This window comes from Aptenodytes forsteri, unplaced genomic scaffold (genome assembly GCF_000699145.1).
Source record: "Aptenodytes forsteri isolate BGI_AS27 unplaced genomic scaffold, ASM69914v1 Scaffold94, whole genome shotgun sequence".
NCBI lineage: Eukaryota > Metazoa > Chordata > Aves > Sphenisciformes > Spheniscidae > Aptenodytes > Aptenodytes forsteri.
Window position 1 is genome coordinate 8,890,626 of NW_008795017.1, and position 18,014 is coordinate 8,908,639.

At 38.1% G+C, this 18,014-nt stretch overlaps 1 protein-coding gene across 1 annotated transcript in view; it reads right to left on the reverse strand.

The window, feature by feature from the left end:
* The window catches only part of SNTG2 (syntrophin gamma 2), a 193,381-nt gene extending 175,673 nt beyond the window's left edge, over positions 1 to 17,708 (reverse strand). The window contains exons 1-2 of the mRNA XM_009275630.1: positions 17,565 to 17,708; positions 9,581 to 9,718 (exon numbers count right to left, since the gene is read on the reverse strand). Coding sequence (XP_009273905.1) covers positions 9,581 to 9,718; positions 17,565 to 17,708 — 282 coding nt within the window. The remainder of the gene's footprint in view (positions 1 to 9,580; positions 9,719 to 17,564) is intronic.
* Positions 17,709 to 18,014: the final 306 nt, after the last annotated feature.

Below are 18,014 nucleotides of genomic sequence, written 5' to 3' on the forward strand. Positions count from 1 at the left end.
CGACGGTTGGACTCGATGATCTTAGAGGTCTTTTCCAACCTCAATGATTCTATGATTCTATGATTCTAGGATCTTTCATTAGGAAAAATGTTATATATGTCTCTATCTTAATGAACAATGTACTAAAGGGATTTCAGCAGGAGATTCTGCTTGATGTACTCCACACTCATTGATATAAACAGATATATTTGGAAAAAGATTCTGTATGTACCATATTTCCCTTTTCTGTGCCAGTCTACATAAAAATATTAATGAATGCATATATTATTTCCAAACATCAAACTGAAGTACATGGTAGAAAATGTGAGAACACTTGAAATAGCCCATCTTCTCCAGATTCTCTTGAAACTAACTAACTAACTAACTAACTAACAAGCCCATTCACATGGCTAGAATAGGTTGGAAGACAAAGATTGTCAACATTTTTACTTATTTTTATTCTTTTCCCTTCTACTTAATCAGTACGTGTAAGACCACTGTGCTGACTCTAGCAGTGCCCTCCTGGGCTGCCCTGTCCCCCTGCCATGGGGCAGGGATGTCGTGTGGGAAACCACTATACTGGCTTCTCTCATGGGTGGGCATCTCCCCCACTGTGGGACTGGGATGCTGAGTGACTTGTCAACACTAAATATAGCCATGACTAAGCATGCCTTGGTACCTGAGCCCATCTAGTCCCCACGCTCAAACCACAACAGACTATTACCTTAACAGATAACAGACTATTCCTTAAGCAAGGTAAGCGGCTAAACAGGAAGACAGGAAAATGTGAGCAAAGAAATCATTCATTGCTGCATTGTTCAGAGTAGCTCAGAGTACTATTTTTTGTTAGATAAACAAACTTTATTCCCACTACTACAGTTGCATCTGTCATTTATTGGAAAGAGTAGTCTCAAAAGGCCTCCTTACTTGTTGAAAGTAAGATGTCAAATTTACTACAGATACTACATGGCAGGTTGACAATAGAAAATAAAAGCCAGTCTTAGGCAATGATGGCAATAACAGTAGAGCTCGCTACCCAGGCCCTTGGGAAACACGCAGGGCAAAGGAAGAAGCAAAACAAGAATGCAATGTGAAGAGTTACAAGAGAAGCCTGCAACCTGTCCTGCATGGACGCAAGGGAAGAAATAGTCTGATACCAGAAGGGGTAAGAAGATAAAGATGGCTACTTAACACACCAGCCATATCATCTTCCTTTTCTTCAGCAATTCTTGAAGCTATGACAAGGAAGTTATGAGATAAAAAATGACTGAAGAAACAGATCCTGTGAGAATGTGAGACCCAGTAAAATGTATCATAAAATACAGACATCCTGCTGGTTGTTACATATTCAAAAAGAACAAAAGAGGATGCGGTGGAGAACAAGGATATGTGAAATCGTTCAGAAAGGCTTCTCCTAAAGATGGTTAGTTCCCATGATGAGGATCTTCTCAGCTCACACCCCCCACCTCTCCAGCCCCAGAGCTTCCTCAGCAAATTGTTCTGCATGTGTTTAACGTTCCACCAAGTACAGAGATTTCCACTTCTGCTCACACAACCCTCACTTCTCACTGATTGGCAGCGCACTTCCACCTTCCCAGCGGCTGCAGGTTGCAGTCCACCTATTGCCTGACTTTCTTCCTAGAAATACAGATTTTAAACTACAGTAGGGGCTCCTCTTGCTAAAATTATTTCCAGATGGAATTCAGAAGAAACATCATACCAAGGTTAGAGAGTGCATGCAGCAGCCCTAATGAAGGATGGTGCTGGATTATGATTAATCACTGAGTCTAACAATATAGGCATCTGCATGATAAGGCTAGAACCACGGAGCCTTATGCTGGTATGTGAAGAGACCATATGACGTATCATGCAGCACATCAGATGAACTGCAGTGCCATCACCTAGGACTGGGACACAGAGATTCCTTCTTCCAGTATGTGGCAGTCCAGGGTCAAAGAACACTTAACTAGAAGCCAGAAAGCCTGAGTTTTGATCGCTTCCTTACTCACTATTGTTACTACTTATTTACGTCCCACAGCCTTTATTAAAAATAGTGAGTATACACAAATCTTAAGAAATCAGTGGAGCATGAAGAAAATGTAAACGTCACAGACTTAGCCACTTTGGTCAGACTGAACATGCCACACCTGTGCATTTCCACAAGTCATTAATACTGCCCTCTCAGGAACTGTAACCACCAGAATCTTATAACACACATCTGTGTGTTATGGACATTATTCTCATACTAAATCCAAAACACAGCACTACACCAGCTACTAGCAAGAAAATTAACTCTATCCCAGCCAAAACCAGGACACCAGGTAAACAATCAAAGAATGCGTTGAAAAATAATGTAACAGCTTTTCCGTAAAACTACATTGGGGGTGGGGTGTCAATCAAAGAACTTTATTACAAATAAGATTAGCTCTACTGTTGGTTATAACATGCCTGGCCTTCAGGAAAAGCTTTTTGTACAAAGGGTGCCTGTATAAACTTTAGTCCCAAGTCTGTATAGTTTTTAATAGACTGTTTTATATTCTTAGAAAATAGAAATAGTTGCATTGCTTAAAAAGACAGTGTAACTCAAAAGTGGAACCAATTATGGAGACAATGGAAATATAAGTCAAGAAACCTTAAGAAAGGGAGGGAAAGACACGTGATGCCTCATTCTCCACTTCCATGAAGAGGAAGCAAGCTATAATAAGGAACACATAGACAGAAAGGAAAAGATTAGTTTGAGTTGGAAAGAGAGTTTTGAAACTTAACTCCCTGCATTGCACAGGATCTCACCTTTTCCCAAAAGGAACAGGAAGAATGCAGCTATAAAAATCGACTGAGGCGTGCCAGTCGCTGTCGAGTTTTGTATAGAGACAGAGCAGATCTTTTCACATGCTAGTGAAGATCTGGGACAGCTGCATAGCATCCTTACTAAATATGGTATAATAAGATATTTTTATTGGTTCATCTTATTATAACTGTTTCCACTACTGTAGATCAAAGGTTTTGGGGAGGGGGTTGTTTCTGGTTTTTTTTTTAAATAGAGTATGTTTCTGTTTTTTTTTTTTTAAATAGAGTAAAATGAAGTTACTCATTTTATTTTTAAAGCCTGCCAAGCTAAAGGAGAATTATACAAAAGACAGAACCAGATTCTTCTCGTGGATGCACCAAAAAAAAGACGAAAGGCAACAGTCACAACTTGCAGCAAAGGAAATTCCAATTGACTGTAACAGCATGAAATAATTTCACAGTGAAAGCAGTTAAGCGTTAAAAGAGGCTGCCCAGAGAGGTGGTACCATCTCCATCCTTGGAGATATTTTAAACGTGAATGGACAAAGCTCTCAGCAACTTGCCCAAACTTGGAAGCTATCCCCACTTTGAGCAGTGGATTGAATTAGATGACCTCGAGAGGTCCCTTTCAATCTAAATTATTCTATGATCTATTCTAGTAAAGATGACTGTGACAGACCCCACTGTAGTTTATTCTCCAGGGTGTGGTGATCATATTAAATGTGTCTGAATGATACACATTCAGTCTTGGTATGAGTTCACAAGAATCCTCAGGAACTCCCCCACTGAGTTGCAAGATGCTTAATTTGGGACAGGAGTTTTCTTTGGCAGGAGCTATGAGAGAACCTGGGACTCAGACTGTTCTCAGACTAACAATATAGATTAAGTCTATGCAGATCCTCTACAAATATGGATTTCCAGAGTTACTAACAACATATATAAGACCCTGTGGCAAGATATGATTACACTTCTTTCTTTTCCCATTAAAAATAAGCTGATTGCTTTTGAGTAAAAAGACATCCTATAACAGTGAATTATAGCTAAATCCTGCCAGACCACAGCTGTTCTTTATTTGAGTAATTTCATTTGTATTCACTTTGCGCAACATTTCACATGTTGGCTGGTGTGAAGACAAAGATGAACAGTGGAGGTTGCACCCATCAATATCCTGCATACTGTAACTGGAAAGGCTTATGCTTCCATTGCAATCAGATATTTTGCCCCTAACTGTTGAAGATTTTAAACTGCTACGCAAGCTCCCACAATATACCAATTTACCAATCCTGACAGTCTGTCATGGCTCTGTGTATAATAGATTAATTGCAATTTTAATAAAGGACACATATGTTTGTACATATGCCTCGTTTACCATGTAGTAACACCAATGTTGTGCTGCCTTTCTTTTCTATCTTGTTGGTATGAACGCTTACCCTCAGCTGGACTCTTCCCATGTCTCAGGGAGAGATTATTTTTCAGGGATATCCATAGTGTCCTTTGCATTTTTCTGTTCTGTTACATTTATTAGCCTTTTTACTTAAGCTACTTACTCTTTTTATCTTTAATAATAAAGTTTTTTTGTCATGCTGATGAATACTCATTATTTATTTTGTGATACAAACTTTTAACTGTTCTCAAAGTGACAGCAACACAAGCTTATGATCTCTCATAATAAAGATCCTAAGGAACTACTTGATAGCTATCTTCTAAATATCTAGGTCAGTTTTACAGAGCATGGAAAACAAATAACAAATGGTTAAATAATGTATTTTCTCCATACAAGTGTTCTTAGTTTCAAAAGGAAGAGTCTTTCTTTAATCATCTACTTGAAGTTTCCAAAAAGTTAGAAAATGTTAATTATTAGCTTTTTTAAAAGTAGTTTTGGACTAAAATACCATACCAGCGATGGTAAAACAGGCACTGAGCAAACAGTAATATTAGTAGTTATCTAGATAGAAAATTCCTTGGGTTAAAAAAAAATAACTTTTAGACTTTAATGCAGACCGTTCCCTAGAGGTTTGCTAAAATAACATTCTTCTCTGTCCTTATTAGCATCTGAGTTATAAAGTCACAGCAGTCTCATCAGGGATTTAAACAGTACTTTCAGGCACTGTTTCTATTTTTTGAATCAACAAAACAACTAATCTTGCTATTTTTCTTCCCTATTCACCTACCTTGCTTCATTCTGATAAAGTCCAGCTAAGACACGGCTTGTGAAGCTGGACAATTGCATACCCAGGATGCAAAGGTTTTTGTTATTCTAATTCTATTAGACTCACATAAGCCTCTGAGGAGCCTTCTTCCAATCAAGATGACAGGAGCCTGCATTAGAAACCTATTTGCCTGACCACTGACCAAACCAGAGACAATTCAGCTCTGTGAGGACTGATTTTGATAAAAAGCCAGATGCATTTCTTTTCTTTTTCTTACTTTGCAAGTGGAATTAGCAGGAAAAAAAGATACAGAAATGTAATACAAAGTAAAAGAAAAAAAACTTGCTTATGAAAAGAGGAGAGGCATAAAACGGTGGGCTGACAACAGAAGGATGATAGCAGTACACGTGGAAGAAAAACAAAGAATATTAAGGGAGTGAGGCGTTGTATCTAAGAAATTAATTTTAGCATGAGGAATGACAAAAAGTTAAAGCAAAATCATCCCTTAATGAAGCATAAAGTATAAAAATTAATGCTTCCCTGTTTCTCCTTTGACTGAAAATGGATCTCTTCCTGTCTGTCATACAATTAATTCCCTTCTGTGAATATTGTTAAACTTTAAATCCAGGGGAAAAAAAAATCTTCTGTTAAAAATACATAGAAGATAGTGAAAAATGTCTATTTATTTTCAGTACACCATTTCTGTCAATACCTGTTTGGCTTCTATGAGCACGCACCGATTTTGATGCACCCGTACATTCTCCTTTTTCCTACGAATCTGAACACCCCAAACATAATACTACGTCATGAAGACTTGCTTAGAACGCTTGGATTTGCCAAATCTGAAGTTCTGAAATACACCTTGGTGGAAAGAGCGCATGTTTAATCAAATTAATCTAAAATATATAAATATTATATATAGTTATATATAAATTACTTTTTATAAATGTAATAGTATATAATCAAACACTAGAAAATATTGTTTCCCACAATGGTTCCACTTCCAGAAGGATTTTTACAGATATTTAAAAGCCATCTTGTCTACTGTGAAAAATGTGAAAACTGAGGAAAATAAAGTTGCCTTTACATTATTTCTTCTATATGCATCTTGAATTTCACAAACCACGTTCTTCTCTCTCATTACTCTACATCCAAGTCCAAGATAGCAAGAACTAGTGAAATGGGCTGAACTGCCATTAAATTACAGAAAGCCAGCTCTACAATTTCTCATCAAAAGTGAAGCTTTCTGAGTGCTTAAAAGTAGCACCTAAATGAATGGCAGATGGCAAAACATGAAACAAGAATAGATCTAGATGATGGTAGTAAAAGGTATTTTATAGTGAGAGCCTTTTATCCTTGGGAATAATCTCTATTGCTGAAAGTCCAACCCATGACAGTAGCGCTAGCGATCACTGATGTCTTTGCCAGTCCTCGTTGTAGCATTCAGAACTGGACGGGACTAGCAGAGCTAATTATGCACGGCTGCAAATCCAGTCCTCAGCATTCCTCAGGATCAACGAACCTGCCAGCGACAGGGAGGCTGGAAGCAAATGCATCCCACGAATGCTGTCCCACAAAACTGGCTGGAGAACAAAGTATTACCACAAGTAGACACAGAACTTTCTTTTTCAATATTTTTCCATTCACATATCCCACCTAAGAAGAAAAGTTACTCTAAAAACAAAAGATTTTTTTTCCCCTCCTACGTGTTTGAGGTGACTACAGAAAGAAGGTAAACGAGTTATTTCTATTTTTGTTGCAAATGAACTGGTTTGATGAATAGCCATGTGTAAACTATGAATACCTGAGAAAGAAGAAGAATAGAAAGAAGGAGAATAAATCAGTAAGACAACATGATTGTTTATGTTTGCTATATAATTGACAGTCAGGTTACAATTTTCCATTAATATTTTGAATCATACAGCACAGGGATGAAAATTATTTTCTTGAACCACCTGAAAAGTAAAGCATTTATCTCTTTGGAATTTATCTTGCGTAGCTGTAAATGTAAAACTTCAGAATTACCAAAAACAGTGCTAGATAACTACCAGCTATTTCACCCTGATTTCAAATTCTGTTTTTGAGCTCCTATATACTACCAATTTAGATACTGTAAAAAAGAGGGTGTTCATGTTCATGTTGCACTCGATTGGCCTTTATATTAAATGCTAGTGTTCCAAAAGTTTTTGTTTGGTTCAAACTATAATATAGAAAAAGCAAATATTGCCACGAAGCCACAGTTTAGTCCATTTTTCTCACTAGGGTTTGACAACAGAAGCCCATGAGGATTGAACACTTTCCGAAAGGAACATCTTGGGAAGATCTTGCAAGGGACACGGAAAAACAACAGATCAGAGCCTTAAAATTTAGTTTTCAGAGTCTTCAGTGAGTAAACTTAAGGGAAATAAGGAGATAACATTAACAGTGTTTTCCAGGAAAGGTCAGCTTGGCAGGATTGCTCACGCTATCTATCAACAGTATGAGGCGGGAGAAATCCCTTCTGCATGGATTTCATACTTAGAGCCACATAATACTTTGCATCTCAAACCTAAATGAACATCTGAATTATACCTGAAATTCCCTTACTTTTACACATTAACACTACTTCTATAACCTGGAAAAACTGTCTCCATTTGACATAGTCCCAGAAGTCACTCCTCTCCAGGCTTACCCACTGTGTACTCAATACTGGTCATGAAATACAACCAAGGAACTTCAGCTCATTTTGTACGCAGTGGCTGCATATCCCAGTTCTGCCTCCTCTGCAGAGACTCTTGCCTTCAAGAATTTCTTTCAAAATCCAGCCCCTCAAGTGTTATCAGAGCTTGTCTTCCTGTCCTGTCTTCCACCAGGAAATACTATTTAGGGTACCCATAAAATGTAGGAGTAAAATGCATCAAAATCAACCCAAACCTTGATATTAGAAGGAAGAGGCAGACCTGGTGAGTTGTTTGGGGTGGTTTTTTGTACTGCTTTAGTTTTGGCGTGGGGGGGGAAGGGGAGTTTGATTTTTTGGGTGGGTGGGTTTTTTGTTTTGTTTTTGGGTGGTGTTTTTCCTTTTTTTTTCTTTCTTGAGTGATCGACGAGTGATGATCAATACATATACAGATTTGATACATTTTCTCAGATGCAGCCAGCCTGTGCTGATTCCGTCAAGAAGTAATCTGGGACTAGGTAGGATAGAATTTCGATTCTTTTCTATGAAAGTTTATACATAAGGCATTTAAATACCATTGAGTCCAGAGCAATCATGTATACTTATATGCACAGACACCATATCTTGCAGTCACATGATATTTTACTGACTCTTGCAACCACAATTTGCATACAATTTATCAGCACTACCAGCAATGCCTGCAGTTAAAAGCTGGAGTTTTTCATGCTTCTCAGTGAAGTAGAAAGTATATGCAAGCAGATGATTTTTGACTGAGGCTTATATTTATTTCAGCAAACCAACCAGAAATGCCTTTCACTTCACTGAGTGGCTTCCCACTAGTTGCCAACTGATGCAACCTTTTTGAACATTTTTAAGAGCAAGTTCTGTTCCACAGAGTTTCATGGACAAGTTTTGAAACCAGTACATAATGTTTCTAACTACTAAAAGCTATTTCAAATTATTTTTTGTGTGATATTAAACAATTTATATAAATATTTACTATGGCAGGAATGAAACGTTTTTGTGTTATATAGGCCGACTCTCTGACATGCTCCCATATGTATATACGGATACCCACTATATACTTTTTTGGCTCCTAATTCTTAGCAGAGTATCACAAACTCACTTTATGTCCCCTAGTGCCAGATTTTACGTTTACATGACATGTGCAATACAGCAAGCAGACAGAAAGGCTCCCCCTTGGCCCTCTCTGAGAACACTGCCATGAATTGTTCACTCTAGCAAATACCAGCACAGTTAATGAAATTAATTTTACTTAGTAAAATTTGGGATACCTACACTTAGTTTTAAGAGGAACACTGTTTATGTGAGGAAATAAAATACACTATTTGGTGACGCCCATAATCTAGACACCACTGCTGTACTGCTTATGCAAAATGCCACCAGCTTTTCTAGTGACATTATTAAATGGTGATACAGAAGATTCCTCTATAGGAATAGGGGCACCACGTGTTTTGAAAAAGCAGCATAACTGAATTTTGGGAAAAAAAAGCACCACATACATGCTGGCACTGATTAAGCTCCATCTGTGCCTGAAAGAGAATTAAAGTGAATTAAGTGTCTATCATGTGTTCTCTCAGCCAGCTCTATGCCCTTGAACAGACATCCTGTCAATACTTGATACACAAATGAAGAAAACTCTGGTGTATTAGTTTCTTCTTAAAAGGCTTTCAATGGGAAAAACCTTTTTTCTTCCCCTTCATTTAATGGCCTAACAATATTTGGTGGAAGAATGCTGTCATCTCAGTACTTACAGACATTTTCTCTCCTGTTAAGGTTACATATGTCAGAATAAAGGACATATAGCACTGGCCAAAAAAAAGTTTTTATACGCAAGAATGTAAGTATGCACAAAAAACCCAACAACTGATGATTACATATATTTCTATTGCCCAATAAAATCTCTTGCACTCCAATACCATAAACTTATCTCTGCAGAAGACATTAAAGTGCACAGTTGAAAGCACAGAGATATAGAAGCACTTACATTTGCACTGTGATCATTTCCACTAACACAGACGACATCTTGTTTTTGAATTGTTAATACCTCTTTTGTAAGCTTCAGTCGGATGTCATAAGCATTTTCGGATACTTCATCATACAACAATGCAATACCAGTTTTAGTCTGCGAAAGCAAGGCACAGAAACAAAAATTTAAGAATATGAACATTTAATAATGATCAATAACAACCTCCATCCCATTCAATATATAAAATGCATATAAATGAGCATTGTTTACAGAAAGTGGAAAACTGGTCTGCTTTTCAGTCTTCAAATGGATTGGACAGAAAAAGCCTCTTCTGTACTGTATAATACAGGCTAAATAGTCTTTTAAGTAGACATTAATATGTAAAAAAAAAAAAAAAATCTCCATTGTACTGTTCCACAAAGGATTGTTGTCATTGAATGATATCCTACTTGTTTTTAATTGTATGACTTATTATGAAACTATATTAGAAGCAGATAGGTATGTATAAATGTATGTGAACACATTTTCCAGTTTCAGCAAGAAGTGGGGAAGTGCAATGCTGTTCCTGAATTTGAAACGTTCCTTCCACTGTGTCAGAAAAAGACCTGTACCCTTCATAAATGTTACCTTTAAGATATGGAGTAGAAAACTATGTTTTCACATTGTAAAATGCACAAATGAATACAGGTGTTACAGAATTTCTATTTGTTTAGGTCAAGATGGACATAGATTTCTGAAGTTACATCATCACTGGACTAATGACTAGTAAACTCTATAGGATAGTCAAGTGTTTGGTACAAACAATGTTTTCTCCATGAGTAGTAGAAAAGAAATTCTATTTTAATTTTTGGTTTATTTACTTACGCACAAATTTCCCACTAATACTCAGTCAGGTATTTCCTTAAACAAAAACTGTGGAATTAGGACTGCTTATAGCTATTTGTTAAAATAAGCAGACTAATGCAATTTCAGAGTTTTACAGTCACTGCACAGAAGAGAAAAAGCAAAACACCTGTTCTGAAATGGATGATCATCTTTTAAAGTAGTATTTGTTTATTAATTTATAATGTATATAAGCATCATCACAACACTGCACTTTCCTCTATGCAATTTAAGAATAATCAAGCATAATTTAGGGTTTAGTTGCACCATTTGTTTTTAAAAGATGATTTAAAATCAAGTTGTTAATCTATGTTTTGTTAAATAGTAGACTGTGTAAAGAACAGAGTAATGGAATTAAAGAAGAAACATGTCCTGCGCACTGAATGAATGCTTGAGGGATTTTAAAATAAAATTAAACATGGAATATTATCTTCATAATAATATTTTAATTTCTATAAAATTAGGAAGAAAGGTCTGTGGTGATTGTCAATAAAACCTTTTGGTCTTTAAAGGCAGGATCAGTTTAAGCTTAAGGCACTTAAATTAGGACGTGGTGTAGCTCTACACAGCAACCAAGCATCAAAGCCTCCCTTATAGTAGAAATGGAAAATGCAGCCTAGAGAGCAATTCAATTTACCCTGAAGTATATACACAGCAGTTGTTTAGCTGAATTGCTCATGTGGTTCTGCTGTCCCTGGGCTCAAAGCAGTTGTCCCCATGTAGGCCACTGCTGCCACTTAAGACACTTCAGGATATCTAAGACCTCCACGCATGTAAGGCTGAAACAGGCTTTTTAGGACATCCAGGTCCTTCTCTAGCTGGAGGCAGGACCAGATTTCCATTATTGTAACAGGATACAGACATCGGCCATGCCAGCAGACATCCACATGTAAGTATCTTCAGCTTGAAATGGATCTCACCAAAGGATTACAGTGCAGAAATCCACATCTAGGACAGCCATTTAGATTCTGTCAAGCAAGTGGTAAGCAACAGACACCTCTAAGCATGATTTACCTGATCTCTTTTATACATCCATCTAAAAGGGAACAAATTGCATCATAGCTCTCTGCTTTGACTTAAAAAAAAAAAAAAATATAAGTAACAACTCAGACACAAGTGTCTTAATTCCGGGCAGATAAATCTTGTCCTTAGTGTTTGCTGGGAATGCCTAAAGAAAACAAAGTTCAGTGAGGGTCTAAAGCCTTAATCATTCTCACTTGTTTGGAAACCAACATTTCTTCATTTTCCCAAGGTTTTGAAATTTTTTAAATTTCCAGCATGTGTGGATGTTTTATCAATACAATTTTGTGAATGACAACGTATGAAAACTGTGCCAACATCATCCGCTTAAAAGCCATGCTGCATAACAGCGAGTATTTTCAAACAGTAGAAGAACTGCCTTGAAAAACCAGTCCCCGCATTTTGGTGCTATTCAGAGGTTGTGCATCGCTATCCCACCTGGACTGGCAACCACTGTTACTTTTGGTGACATACCAGAGCATGCTTTACAGAGACATCGAGAGAACAGAGCTCTAGAGAGCTCTTTATACAGCCTAAACTCAGAACATTTCTCTGGCTAGTAATCGTTACCTATGTTTAGAAGTAACACAATGAAAAAAACCCTGAACTTTCATTTGTAACAGATGATCAAGTAACAAATGAAATATGTAGAGTGACCAATTAAATAGCAGTATTTTCCACCACACTACTTAAACTGAAAGTCTCACTGAAGCTCATCTGTTCCTATTAAAATCCAATACCTACCTCACACTTCATCCAACTCCTGACGTGATCCAAGATGATGTGCAGCAATACCTTATTTGCTTTCAGAATCAGTAAGATTAATGTAGATTTCTCTCAGCCTTTCAAGTTGGCTTTTTTTACACCATTATAAATGGCTTTGAATCAGAGTTCAGCACATTCCCTTGTTCTCTCTTTGTGTTAAAGAGATGGCGTACGTAACTCTAGTGGGCAAATCCCAGCCCAGACAAAGCGCTCCTTCAAAAAGGATCTTTTAATGAGAACTTGGTCTTTGCATGTACATGTATATCCAGCATTTTAACTATGCTATGTTTGTCTTGATTTATCATTTAAAAACTGTCTATACAGTAGCCATTCTAATAACTGGTATTAGAAAGTGAGGACTGAGCAGCGGAAATAACTCCCCAAAATTATGTAGTAATGTTAGGGATCATATACCAAATTTACATGCGTTTTGTAATAAAAAACATGCAGAAAGTGCATAGGGAGTTGCATCTCAATAGGATTTAAGTGCTTACAATGAGAGGTAAATATAAGTACATATATTACATATATATATACATAAATACAATGAGAGGTTAAATATAAATTTAAACTCACTTGGGCAGATGAGGAAATTAAATGTTGATTTTCCTATCTCTGACAGTTTTCTAGACGCTGACCTCAGGAAGGGGGGGTGTGTGGTGTGCACGCCCACATACATGGTGGGAGGAAGAGAAAGGGAGATCAGTAGCACAAGCATCACAGTAGCTGTGACTTTTAAGCAAGCTTAGTCACTGCTCTGTTTTTGAAAGAAAAAAAACCACTGAAACCTACTTTCTCAAGCAAGCTCAAAAACCGTCAATACCACAGAGAAGAAAACATCACTCTCTAGAGGGAGCTAGAATTGCAGACAAATCCTTTTATCAGTTTTATTGTTGACTACTTAAGTCAGGTCCCCAGCCAGTGTACTTGCTTTAAAGCGCTCCCCGCTCAGCATAATGTTTTGGGACCCCACTCAAGATACCATAACTCTTTCAATGCACTGTATCTGCAGCCTAAAGCTCACAGATGAAAATTCTGTTTTGAAGTAGGCATCTCTAAGTCAAACTTCAGTCTTACTGGCATAAAATACTTGTCTTCACTGCTGTAAGTTTTATTTTGAAAAAGCTTGCAAAAAAATGAGGCAGAGTTTAAAAGTGGTGTTGAGGTGTACGAGGTTTCCTATAGAAACTATTTACTTGTTTATGTCCATTTGTTTCTCAAATGCACTAGAGCTGTATTTGTCAGGCTTTTCATGCTAGTAACTGTTTGAAGGGAGGCAGAAAATGTTCAAGACTCTTACAGATGATCAGAAAATTCAGAGGAGATTCATGATAAAATCATATAATATATTTGTATGCATTCAGAGCAGATGTCAGAGTACATGCAGTGCTGTGGTACTATTTTGATTTAAACTGTGAAGTTCTCAGTAACTCCAAATCTCTCATTCCCTCTGCCTAAGTGTATTTTAGCAATTGTGATCACTACTGCTGCCAACTAAATGGAGTATTAGTGTCTTAGATCCTTATAGATCCTACAAATGGATCATCTGGAGTTTCCCCTAGTTTATCTAAAAAATCCTCTGTGTTGAGTTACATTGATCCTCCAGCAGAAATCACCATTTACTCATCTTCATCCTTAATAAATATATCCATAGCTTCAGTGGCATGGCAGTTCATTTTTTAACTGCTAAAATACGTTTATAAATGATCTTTCTTCATTTGTAAATAAAATTCTTTAAGCACTATATTTGAACTTTTTTTTCCAACTGAAATTCCACATTATATTTCCAGACAAATATTTTATCCGCAATATTTACACCTCAGAAGTCTAGTGATAAAATTCTCTAATCCAATTTCAATTTCTTTTCATGAAAACAACTCTGTTGAAATTCCGTGTCTGTGGTATACTGATGGTTGGAACACTTGCTGAAGACACATGAGAACTGGAGTCACTGATTTTTATCCTACATCACTTCAGATTAGGCAGAAAGAGAATATAGTCCCACATAGCCAGTGCTCTGACCACTAAGTTACAGCAGGCTCAAATTTACTCTCTCTCTCGTAACTGGTTTGATATGTTTTCTACGCCACATCTCCTTTCGTGATCAAAAGACAAAAGTCATTTTCTCAGAGGACAGAATTCAGATTTAGAATAGCCTTGACTGACATAAAAAAAAAATTAAAAAATGGGATGAAGTGTAACAGAAAAAAAAGTGCAAGGTGCTACACTCTAGGAAGAACAGTCACTTGCATGGAAGAAGAAAAGCTTTTCTTCACCATTTTTTAAGGAAAGGAAACAGGTAGGTAGCAGTCAGGATTGACAGCAAAATATTGGCATCAATATCTTCTTGTTGCAATAAAGGCGAACATATTTTGACTGCTCTCCTTCAGATTCTTTCCTATTGATTTGCTTTTTCTTGCTCTCACAAGACAGTGCTCAAAAGTAAACACAGTTCTTCAGCTGGGTAGTACAGAAGGTTCCTTAAACACTGATGACTGTGAGGGAGGAATAATTTCATGCCCATGAAGTCATCCATCACCAGTGTTGCATTTAATACGTCCCAGTACATTGTTTCCTTTTTTATAGTGTTTATTATGTCAGTGTTGATTCATGGCTACACTACATAGAAGAGGTAATGAACTGAAAAGGGTCATGAGAAACACAAAAAAATTAGAAGTGATGAGAGATCTGGAAAATAGGACCTGTAAGTAATTCTGCACAAATTCGGGTTGTTTAGTTTAAAGACAGAATACAAGAGGACATAATGACAGTTTTAAGTACTTCAAAATCTATTGCAAAGACAAATGGAATAATCAGATAAGAAAATAATTCAGAAATCTCCTCCTTTTAACATATTCCAGCTACAAGAAAACTGAAGTTCTTGAACAGATTGCTGGGACAGATTACAGACATTCATTGCTAAGGGATTCTGAGAGAAAACTGAACAAACATCTGCCCAAATGGTACAGGTACTAACCCTCTCACAGGGCAAAATCCCAGAAAAGACAATTTATTTCAGATCTATTTGTCTCTGATGCTAATATTCAGAATTACATGACTTCTTGCACATGACTGAACCTCTACATCCAGGAGAAAGCCTGAGTGGCTTTAGAAGGACACCTGCACTGAACAACTTGCAACTGCCATAGGAGAGATGAAAAATAACTACTAAGACCTCAAGAAGTTTATCATTTAGGGGCCTTAACAATGGATGAGTGACATCTACAATAAAATTTGTTAATAATCGTAATTTTTATAGCACTTAATCTGAAGGAGGACTGTACCCTAAGAAGAACTGTACCTTTGTCTTTCATGACGAGAAGATAATTCCAGGCTTAAGGGGCCTTGAGTGAGAACACAAATACAGGCTTTTCAATGGACCAACATGGGACAAATGGATGAGGACAGCAGCTATGCAGTGAGAGCGGTTACACAGCTGTGGAACGCAGAAAATTAATGATTCCATTAGCAGCGTAAGCACACAAAGAACCATTCAGTAAAACTAAAAGCAGATACAAGACAGAGATTAATTATAACTTTCTGAAATTAGTTATATGGCGCTCCCTTACAGAGAATGTTTTTCCTGTAAATATACATGGACTTGTCCTTTTTCTCAGCTTTAGCATACTATGGCTTTTACACCTACTGACACTGTCTCACAACTGCTGAGACAAAAATTCTTGACCTTAATACTTTTTCCTTTAAGAAATTCTGACTATAATGATAATGAAGCCCTTAAACAGACTATTCAGATAGGTTACGGTTTCCCAGTACTAGGAGGGTGAGGGGTTCTATGAACAAGTCAGAACCACCATCTGTAAAAATGCTATGGAGGACAAAATGGTATGGATTTGTCCCATATCTTAGAGTAGTTCAAGACTCCCATAGATCAGGAGAGAAAACATCATTTTACCATCACAGGTAGGACGGACCTTGAGAGGTTTGAAGCCCAACCTCCAAGCAAGGCAACTATGCAATCAGCCCAGGCTGAAAGCCTCTAAGGATGGAGGCTGCTCAGCCTTGCTGGGCAACCAGCTCCACTGCTTGACTGTCCTCATGAGGAAAAGCTTTTCCTTGTATCTGATTTCAAGTTCTGCTTGTCCTGCCCACCCATGTGCCATTGTGAAGAGCCTGGCTCCATCTTCGTGACATCTCCTTGTTGACATGGAAACACTGCCTTTAGGTCCTGCTGAAGCCTTCTCCAGGCTGAACAAGCCCAGCTCCCTCACAGAGCAAGTGCTCCCAGCCCCAATCAGCAAGGCTCAACCTTGGTTGCTCCAGGTTATCAATGTCTTTTTTGTATTGGGGGAACCAAAACTGCATGCAGTATTCTAGAGGCAGTCTAGTGAGTGTTGGGTAGAGAGGGATAATCCCTTCCCTTGATCTCCTGCTTGTGCTCCTCCTAATACAGCCCAGGAGGCTGTTGACTTCTCTGCTGCCAGGGCTCACTGCTGGCTCAAGTACAACTCACTGCCCACCAGGACCCCCAGGGCCTCTTCAGCAGAGCTGCTGCCCAGACAGGCAGGCCCCAGCCTGTGTCGTTGCCAGGGGCTCTTCCTTCCCAAGTGCAGGACTTGGCATTTGACTTTGTTGAATTTCATGAGTTTAGTTCATGAATTTCTTGAATTTCCTGGCAGTCCATTTCTTAACCTGCCTAGGTCTCTGTCAATGGTGTACTGACTGCACCCTCCAATTTGGTGTCATCAGCAAACTTGATGACCAAGCCCTCCGTGACTTCTTCCAGGTGACTGACAAAGATGTTAAAGAGGACGGGTCACAGGGTAGACCCCTGAAGAACACCACTTGCCACAATAATCCAGGTAGAGGACAAGCCATTAATGACTATCCTCAACCTGAGCATCTAAGCAGTTGTCCACCCACCCATCTAGACTAAGGCTATAGCAATAGAGTAGCAAATGGGTATATTTATTTTGTCATGCCAAAATAATAATAAAAGCAATAATAATGTTAATAACAAAACTGACATTTTTTTATTTGACACATGAATACATAAAGAACATGATAATCTAACTAAAAAAAAAAGATCAGGAAAAAAATCATTGTCACTGCTTATAGTCACTACATTCACTACAGGTAAAAATGTCAGATGATACGGAAATGATTTGGATGAGATCAGTGCTTTGGATCAGACACCTTTCTGCTCTGAAGTACTACGGCCCACCATCACCAGTATCATGACCATCCAATTTCCATGTACAGCAATGCCATTACACCTATGAGGCCCAGCAGTGCTGCCATTATATCCGTTAGGCCCAGCAGTCCTGCTTACCCCATCTCAGAGCCCAAGGGCCAGGACTATGATGGACACACCTACAGTCGTGGCAGGGGCCACAACCCCCACTTCACGCCCTCCATACGCACGCAGACACGTAGCCCACCACCAGCTGCTTCCGCCTCCCTTCCCAACAAGGAGAAGAACTGCAGCGGGGACCGCAGCACCAACATCTTGCTGCACCATTGCAGCTGATGAAACTTGTGGCTGCCCCAGCGGTCCAGCCGTTCAGCTTTCATCCGTGCCTGAAGGGAAATATTTTCAAGTAGCTTGAAGGGAAATATTTCAAATTAAAGTAAAACCAAGTTAAGTCTGAATTTCATTCCAGCTGGAAAGCAACTGCCAATGTTAATTTTTAACAGTGGATTATTTTCAGTATCGCAAAATCAACAAAAAAAACCCTTTTAATCTAGAATAATATTCAACCAAACCAACTTAATAGCTGCCTAACTTTTAAGATGTACTTGGAACATATGCATCTTCTTTCAGCTC